The sequence below is a fragment of the Centruroides sculpturatus genome, unplaced genomic scaffold, assembly GCF_000671375.1.
Source record: "Centruroides sculpturatus isolate CEXI.00-Female unplaced genomic scaffold, Cexi_2.0 scaffold1462, whole genome shotgun sequence".
Classification (NCBI taxonomy): domain Eukaryota; kingdom Metazoa; phylum Arthropoda; class Arachnida; order Scorpiones; family Buthidae; genus Centruroides; species Centruroides sculpturatus.
Window position 1 is genome coordinate 120288 of NW_019386014.1, and position 10143 is coordinate 130430.

Below are 10143 nucleotides of genomic sequence, written 5' to 3' on the forward strand. Positions count from 1 at the left end.
ACACTGTCGAATGCTTTTCTGTAGTCTATATATGCCATGTGTATGTTTCTGTGTTGTTTGTGTGCTTGCCGTAGAATGACTGAATCTATGAGTAACTGTTCTTTGCATCCCCTGTGATTTCTACGGCAACCTTTTTGTTGTTCTGTAAGAATGTCGTGTTCTTCAACATGTTTGTATATTTTGTTTGTGATACAGGATGTCAATAATTTGTAGAGTGTTGAAAGACACGTAATTGGTCTGTATTGTGTGGGGTCTGTGGTTAGTGTTTCTCAAATGGGATCCCGGTTGTTTTTTTAACCTGGGAAATATCCCGGGAAATTTTTCTTATCCCAGGAAATCCTGCAAATTTCTTAAAAATTCACTTTTTTTCTTATTTTGTGTTAAGGTTAAGAAATTTTGCAAATAAAAAGCATAATTATCTCATTCACTGTCAGAATACATTTGTATTTATTAATTTTACACCTACCTATTAGTTTTTTTTTTAATTTTTGCTCGTTATGGCATGTCACAAATGGTCGATAATAAATACGTAGCTTATTTGTGCCGGACTCTGAAAATTCTTTACTTGTCAGAACCTGTAATATATGGAATAACTGTGCTTACGCTGTCTTAATTTTTAACCATGCCCAGTAGCTTCAATAAATGCGTAACGCCAGATTGTGCAAATTGGGCAAAGATACAAACGAGTATAAAATCTGCAAGTATGAAGTTTTTCTTCATAAACCTGATTATTAAAGCCAAACAAATTGCCGAATTATTGAGCTTTATTGAATTATAAAGACCCTCCTGATTGCACCAGACTCCCCGGAATATACTCTATCCCACTCTGAGACAATAGACAGAACACAGACCTAGTATACATCGGCTCGATCAAACACTCCTTGTACACCCGCCTGCGTGAACACCAAGCGAATATCCGACACGGGAGGCTAACCACAGCCCTGGCCACATATGTGTCGGACCCCGAAATCGAGGCTCAACTAGAGAAGGCTACTATCATCATCAATACACCCCACCAACAGCATCTCAGGTGGCTAGAGACTGCCGCTATCTACAACGCCGGCCGGCTGGCCACCTGCATTAACCGGAAGGAAGAGCTAACCCTGTCTCTGGCCTGGCAATCGCTGTTAGACGCCAACCCGCCCTTTCCTCCCCCACCACACGACCGCGCATGCCAGAAACGACCCACCCAGTCCGATCCAACACCCGATCCAAACGAAAAATATACACTCCGATCGGGGAATTTTCAGTCGACCTGAAGAAGAGCAAACGGAAGTCAAGCGATATACTATATATACGCGCAGAGCACTAGTAACAGGTTCCAGATAGTGTAATGTTAATTTCACCCAGTGCTGAAAGTAGAGCAGTTCCTGTAGTTCATCTACGTAGTTCATACTTTGTGATAGTAATGTATAATAATAATACAAATAATCTATTCACAAGTGATTTTAAATGGATATTTATAAAGTTAATAGTAAAATAGAATTTTATACGATTTTAATCTATACAACCTATAATTTAAAGGTACGTCTATGTATCATTTATGTACTTATTAGTTTTTATGTGTATACTCTCAATTGTAATAAGTAATCAACATACATTGTATTATATTTGGCTGAGGAGGGGCAAAAACAGCCTGAAACGAGTACAGGAAAGCAATGTACCGTACCAACTAAATAAAGATAAATGATGAAAAAATTTGTCATGTGTCTTCAAAATAAACTATAAAGTCAGTGTTTAATAAGTCAAAAAGAAACATTTATTATTAAAAATATTCGTTTTGTTTTGTTTTACAGTTAGACAGAGAGAGAAGCAATGAATTTTCAGAAATTACTATATTTCAGACAAACTTTGATTATGAAAAAATCAATCAAGAAGTACATTAAGAAAATGTTTAAAAAATATTTTCCAAATTACTGATATAAAATTATACAGAATGGTCTTGTTTTACACAAGAATTGAGTGTCAACATGTATTGTGTAAAATAAAATTTTAAGTATATTTGTGCTTCATTCCACATAATCTCAGATAATTGCCTATACACTTACATAGCTAAGTTATTTGCAATTAACAGAAAAATATTAAAATGTGTTTAAAATTTTTTACTTATGTTTTTACTACAATAAATGACATTTTATTCTTATTATTTTGAATATACAGAACAAAACTTTATTATATTGCAATTACACTACTAGAAAACAATTCTCAAACTATAGTGAGTAACATTTGGAATGCGAGAAGCTAGAAAAGCACATTTTCTGACTTCAGATTCAGTGAAATGGTCTAACCTAACCTAACTATTCACTATCTGTGTAAGAACACAACTCAGCATATAACAAGATTGTACATGTGTGTACATACATACATACACAGTGATTCATTTTACTCAATCCACTGGAATAACTTAAAAATACATATCCTGAAAAAATTCCTTGACCAAATATGTTAGACTTCAAGGAGACCATAAGCTGGTACTAGTGATTTCATCATAGATGGCATTAAAATCAATGAAAAAGAGAATTCCCATTTTTAAAAAATGAAGTTGATTCCATTTTTTACTGCACATTTTGTTTCTTTTAATGAAAAATAATATTTTTGTGATGAGTAATGATGATATCATTATATATCATACATGTATGAAGTATGGTGTATAATGATAAATATTTCAAAAACATTTTTGAAATTCTTACATGGAATATTTTTTATACTAAATTTTTACAGAATATTAAAATGCAAATAAAATTATCAAAGTATTTTACTTCTATGCATAAAAAAATTATATACCGTATACTCTTATACAGCATTTTCAATGTTAATAACTTTAATAATAAATAATAGAAATTTCTTATTTACTTTCTAATAGAAAGTGCAAGGTAATGTACATAGATATTAGTGTTTGAACAATGGAAAGTGAGTGAGCCAATGACTGCAACAGAAAACCCATACAAGTTTTCAGATGAGATGGCAGCACCATAGCTAAAGCTTACAGTGATGCCATCTATGTGGTATTATAAAAGCAATTGTCATGCAAAACTCAACCAAAGCATGCATTCACCTGTTTTCTGCTTTGGTTACACATTTCATGGTTTTCTGTTGTAGGTATTGGCTCTTTGCTTTTCATTGTTGAAATATCAATATCTCTGTTCTTTTTTTCTACATATACTGTTCCAATGTCTTATACTGTTTTCCATCACTCAGAATCTTGCGACATTGTGAATTCCCAGTGTTTGTATTGGAAGTTTTTGATATATGATTACATTAACTTAAATATAATGCATGTTCTACTTCTATTTTGATGTATGAGTACTTGTTGCCCTGTACCTAACATGCAAAAGTTTCAACAGATTCCTTGTTTTCAGCACTCCCAAGATTGACACTAGTTGGTCAAGTTACTTTATAACCATGCTATATATGCAATCATTTTACATATTACCACATATTTAGATTCAAAAATAAAATGGACAAAACATTTATGTTAATAAAGGAAAATTTGAAATGAATATGTATCAAAAAGAGTTTATAAAAGGCAGGATAATATTAAAGCTATTTAATTTTAAAATATATAGTGTTTTATCTACAGAAATAAGCAAGCAGAAGACAATAAACTGTACCATATAACACTATCAGCATTTACAGAAAAAAATTATGTTCCCAATACAGGAATAAGCAATTTAATATTGACATGCATTTTTTTATTTATTCTGTAATCTTTGAATACATTATTATATATATATTTACTTTTTTTTTTCAATAATTACAACATTGAAGAATTAAATCGTTATTATTTTACCTCCATTGTTATTTTATTATATCTAAAAATAGCAATAGATATTACACTAATTAAATGTTTTTCCTACCTGTTCGTCAAATGCATTTCCATCCAAGAAATCAGATATTAATGGTTGAGAAAACTCTTGTAAAGCACAAAGCATAACACTAAAAATCAAAATAAGTATAAATAAAATCTGGTTTGTTTATTATGGTTTATAATTTTGCATAATAAACTACTAAATTTAACATTCACAAACTATGTATGTATGTATGTATGCATGCATGCATGTATAAAACTTTTAAATTTATTAAATAAATTGTGTGTATAAATCATTATAATTTTTATTAACATTTGTAATATTAAGTTTTTAAATTATATATCCTATTCAGTTTGGAAAGAACCACAGTTGTGAAATGTATTAAACATTCACTTTACATTTTTAATCTCAAAAATTATAAATGGGCAGTCTTATCTTTCAGACAATGCATCCCTAAAAACACACAAAAGTTAAATGTCAAAGACAAACAATTATTATTTATTTTACATCTATATAAAAACACATTTATTTATTTATAAGTTTGTAATTATGTTGGCATTTTCATAACAGGTGTCCAGAAAAAATCCACACAATATTTCAGGCTCTAGCTGAGAGCCAATAATTTTTAATCATGCTGCACATGCTCTAATTTGAAAGTGTGTGAAATGCTGAAGAACATTCTAAAATCTTTTCTGCATTTGATTTTCTGCTTCTTCCAAAATGGCAACAAAAGGTAATGTTTTATACCTAAGAGTGTACAACTTTTACACATTATGGTAAACTTTTTTCATAGTGTTTTATTTCAACTATTTTACAAATGAAGAAATTTCAAAATAGGCTATATATTGCATTCTGCAACATTTCAAGAGTGGATTACCATCACAGAGAAGAAAGAGGTCTGGTACAAAAAAAAATCTACGAAAAGACAACTTGGAAGAATTGCAGAGGATGTTTTGAAGATAGCAACAAGGTTTGAATTCAAACTATAGTCCTAAAACTTAAAATTTTATGTAATTGGTTCAATGAAGCTTAAAGTTTTGTAAACAAAAGCACACATTAAATATAGATAGAAACAGATAATTCCAGTCAGAATCAACATGCAAAGACTATTGTGAAAGTTCTCTAAAATAAGATTTGTCATCCAAAATAAGCTATTCACTCTCTTGCTCTCTTTAATCAATAGTACAAAATTCAGATTTTGTACCATTGATTTTGTATCAGTAATTATCTTCTCTACACTTGCTGATTTAAAATTTCCAAAAGAAAAAAAAATTTGAGGTCAAAGTTTTGGATTGGATTGCAAAGGAACTGAAAGGAATGAGTCAAGTCCTAATCAGAAAATCAAGCTTTGCTATCAATATCCAGAAATGTTTAAATAAATGTATACAACACTGCCTGATTCCTTACATTTGAGAGAACTATTTTACAATAGAATATGTCTTCTGGCCATTCCCATTATACCAAAACCATACTGGATTATTTGTGATAAGAAAATCTTTGTCAAAAAGAAGAGCAACCCTGAAAATGTGCCAGAAATTAGGCCAATTGAAGAATTTTAAGCAATTCTCAAGGCAACAGTTTAAAAAAAAAAGGTGGAAGGCAAAAAGCACAGATCAGCTGATCAATCACATAATGTACTGTCTGAAAAATGTAAACCAAACTCTTATACATAAACTTGCACTGCACACCAGAAGTAGAATCAACTGCATTTGACAACAGGGACTTGCAGAATTACAAAAATAAAAGATAATGTACAACTTTTCAACACATTTGAAATGACTATTTAGTTTTCTGTTTTTCAAGGTAAAAAATATGTTACAGAAATTTGTGAGGATTTTTCCAAACACTCATTATTTATTTTTATTCTTATTTCTGTTTAATGTTTACCTAGTTAAATATTTAGTTATGGTTCTATATATTTTCTAATTTAACATTTTATCACTTTTTTAAATAAACTATGATGTGCACATATGCAATGTATTCTAAAATACTTCGGAACCTAAAGAAAGATTATAAAATAACTATAAGCACTAGTTTAGTAAAAATTTTAGTGCTGAATCTGAATAAAGGTTGTTTTATTCCCTCTGTTTCAAACCATTAAATTGTTAAAAATTTAAATCAAGATACTTTGAATTATATAAAACATATTTTCCCAATTAAACGACATACAACAGTATATTCTATAAAGAGAAATTGATAAACAATATGCTTCCTTAATAACATGTCATTAAAGTGAAAAATTTTAATTTATTAAAACATTAACAACTTTTCAAAAATTAAATTTACAACAATCAAAATTATAAAAATACAGTAGAGCATCAATTATCCAAATCAATTGGGGAACTGGGGTTATTTGGAAAATCGATTTTTCGGATAACCGATTATGTACGAAAAAATATATTAATCTATCCCATGTTGAAATTCATTCAAATCCTGGCACGTCCTTAAATACTCTCTCATGGTCAATGCTGCCAGCTAAAACATGCACACCAACAAAAATAATATTGAAGTAGCTTTTGGTTAATTGCCGTTTCGGTTGATCAATATTCGGATAATCAATGCTCTACTGTAATAATACTTGAAAAATAATAGATCATACTGTTAAATATAATTACAGGTATCCCTTGATTAATATGGTTAATTAATCCCTCAATGCTAATGCATATATCAAAATCTCATTAATCAAGTACAGTGGTACCTCAATACTTGACTGAACAATCATCACCCGCTAGAACAATTTTTGGTTAATAACAAATACTTTTATTTTAATAAATGAAAATAGCAAATTCACTAACACCTTATTTGCCAAGAAAAACATCTATGTTAAGTAAGTAAAGACGACTGTTAAAGCATGCTAATTAAAACTTCTGCTGCATATAAAAAGGGATTGCTGCAATTAATTTTGTATGTTAATCAAATCCTGCATTAAGCAAGGAATACTTGTATTATATTTCTTTTATACTTTAATTTCACTTTTAATCTAATTCTAATTCATTAACAACTGCACTCAAATTGAGGCAATTAAGATAAATTTGAAAATTATTTATACATTTTTTTAAGAATTATAATTTTATAAATTTGCAAATCTGACATTAATAATAATAATNTTAATTAACATAGTTATGTTAATTAAATTTATTGAAATTTATTACAATTAGCAAATCAATTATCAAAATTTTGAGAATGATGAAAATTAGCATGAGATAATTTTCCTCATTCTCATAATTTACTTATATCTTCTCTCTCAACTTCATTACTTCAAAAATTTTTCATTAATTCTACTTATTTTACATTCTTTAAAATCTTTTGCCTAGCATATTTTTATCAAAAAAATCAAACATTCTCTTCTGACATCATTATAAAAACTAAAAATATTAAAATAATTATTCCATTTGAATCTTACAAACTAACAGTAACATGAAAATATAATGAATAAAATTTTATTATAATTAAAGTAATTAAAATACAAATAATTTACTTAAATTATGTAACTTACTTTTGAATAATTTTTTCTCTCTTCATTTCAGAAAAAGTTTCTAATTGTAAAGAATTTTGTGTTAAGAAAGCTACTGCTAATGTGAAGTAACTACTCCAAAGCTGTAAAAATACAAAAATTAAAAATTTTTAAATTACATAATTGTTAAAAATTGAAAATAGATCTAATAAATTTAAAGCAAATGAACATAAACATTTATTGTATTTCTTGTGAAATCGTGTCCTTTTCTTATTGTTGACTTATTAAACACTGACTTTATAGTTTATTTTGAAGACACATGACAAATTTTTTCATCCTTTATCTTTATTTAGTTGGTATGGTACATTGCTTTCCTGTACTCGTTTCGGGCTGTTTTTGCCCCTCCTCAGCCAACTATAATACAATGCATGTTGATTACTTATTACAATTGAGAGTATACACATAAAAACTAGTAAGTACATAAATGATACATAGACGTACCTTTAAATTATAGGTTGTGTCGGGGTAAAATCGTCCGGCATACGATTTCCCGCTCTTTTCTGTATTTTCAAACGAACGACAGTTGTCATCATGGGAACGCCAATCAGACAACTTTTGAAAACTCGACCACAAATTGGCTGGAAGACATCGTACCACCAGCAGACGTCTTGTAGCGCTGCTAAGCGCTGATTGGTGGAATCCGATTTGCTTCAATCCGTATAAAAGGATCGAGTTTAGGCGAGAAGTTTAGTTCACCTAAAACACATCAAGGGAACTCATGTTCGTTCTAGCTTTGCCTAAGCTGGCCTAGAAGATTGTTTCGTCTTGCTGTGCGCTAACTAACATGGGAAGAAGTTCGTTGCAAGGTGTTCTTTTCGACGGACCTGTTGTCGTGGATTAAAAGTATTTGAACTTTGTTATACCTGACATTTTGTAATTGTTGTTTGTGAACTTTTGTAATTGTACATACATTTTACTTGTAATATAAACGTCTTTGTGAAAATTCAGTAAACGTCGTCTTGTTGTGAATTTGACTAATTGTATAGATTAAAATCGTATAAAATTCTATTTACTATTAACTTATATAAATATCCATTTAAAATCACTTGTGAATAGATTATTTGTATTATTATTATACATTACTATCACAAAGTATGAACTACGTAGATGAACTTTTTTCCTCCCCCTTCTCTCTGACATTCCACTGGTGTTGCCACGTATGAGAGTTGGCCTCCTTGTGGCAAAAGCTAATTTTTATATTTTAAATTATTATTATTATTTTGGGTTTAGTGGGTTATACTCAGTTCACACCGATAGCTGTGTACTATGCCAGACCAGAGTCAAGGCATAGCAGCCAAAAACAAAAATTAAATAAGTGTGTCAGTGTCTGTATTCAGGAATTTCCTAACAATGTGGCATGTATTCAATATAATGGCCTTCTGTAGTGTGATGGATGTATTTCTATTCAATTGTAACGTTCCCAGGCTTTTGTGTAGTGTGTGTGGTATCACACCTGTACAGGAGAGAATGACAGGTACAATAAGCACCCTATCCATCCTCCACAGACGCCTTATTTCCTAGGCAAGTTCTGTGTACTTGCTAACTTTTTCAGTGCATGTGTTTTGTACATTGTGAGTGTTTGCAATGGCTATGTCTATAATGTATGTGATTTTATTGTGTTTGTCAATGAGTGTGATGTCTGGTCTGTTGTGGTAAATTGTTTTACCTGTGATTATGGCTCTGTTGTAGCACATTTTGTGCGTGTTGTTTTCCAATACTGTCTGTGGAATGTATTTGTAGTATGGTTTGTGCATGTCTAATAATTTGTGTTTCTTTGCAAGCTCTTGGTGTATTATATTTGCTACTTGATTATGTCTGTGTAAATAATCTGTCTGTGCCAAGAGCTTGCTACCAGAAGTGATGTGTTGTATAGTTTCTGGCATGATGTGACATTTTCTGCATGTGTCATTTGTGAGTGTTGTATCTTTGAGTGTGTGTTTTCTGTAGTTTTTAGTGTTTATGACCTGATCCTGTATGGCAATCATTTTGCAATTTTGCAAAATGATTATGTATGGCAATCATTTTGCAATTTTACATATTTGCAATCATGTATGGAATCCTTCCCTCTCCCCAAAGAGGCATCCCTGATCTAACCAGCTGTTTGATGCAGTTTTGTCAACAGAATCCTGGGCCAGATCATAAGGATGCCTGCCTTAGAGTGCTTTTCGATCCCATGATTTCTTGATGGTGTCTGTGCTTTTTATATGTTGTGTCATGTCTGTATGATGTGAGTGTAAGTTTAATGGTGTGCTATTCGAATCTGATAGAGTTACTGCTTTATGTAATTGTGATGTTTCTTGTTTCCTGTACAAAAACTCTTGCAGTGACTGTATTTGTTTGTAGTGAAGGTTAACTATATGTCAATCAGGCCACATCCGCCATCTTTACGTGGAAGGGTTAATCTTTGTATGGCGAATGTAGGGTGATGTTGTTTATGCTTACAAGGAGAGCCTACGGCTTTGGGGTAACGGATTTTGATGATCTTTGGTGTAGAGGTAGTACACGATGTGAGTGTACTACCTGTAAAATACTAAAGTGCAATACTCAAATATAATCGAGAAAATCAAACTTAAAGTTTTGTTAGCACTTTATATATAAATTATACGTACAGTAGATCCCCCTATAAGACGGTAGATACGTTCCGTTCTTTATGAATCAATTTTGTAGGAATCATAGTTTACGGACTACGGCTGTTTGAAAGATTTTCCTTCATAAAATTAATCGATTCTAGACTAATTCGACTCAACATTTCCAAAATACGTATATTTTTTTGAAAATAATCCGTATAAACTACGTTATAAACAAAAAATTGTAGGATTG

General features: G+C 30.7%; 1 protein-coding gene across 1 annotated transcript in view; it reads right to left on the reverse strand.

Annotated features, from left to right (window-relative positions):
- LOC111613122 (dedicator of cytokinesis protein 4-like) overlaps positions 1-10143 on the reverse strand; it is a 135120-nt gene that overhangs the window by 72784 nt on the left and 52193 nt on the right. The window contains exon 14 of the mRNA XM_023354445.1: positions 7306-7413. Coding sequence (XP_023210213.1) covers positions 7306-7413 — 108 coding nt within the window. The remainder of the gene's footprint in view (positions 1-7305; positions 7414-10143) is intronic.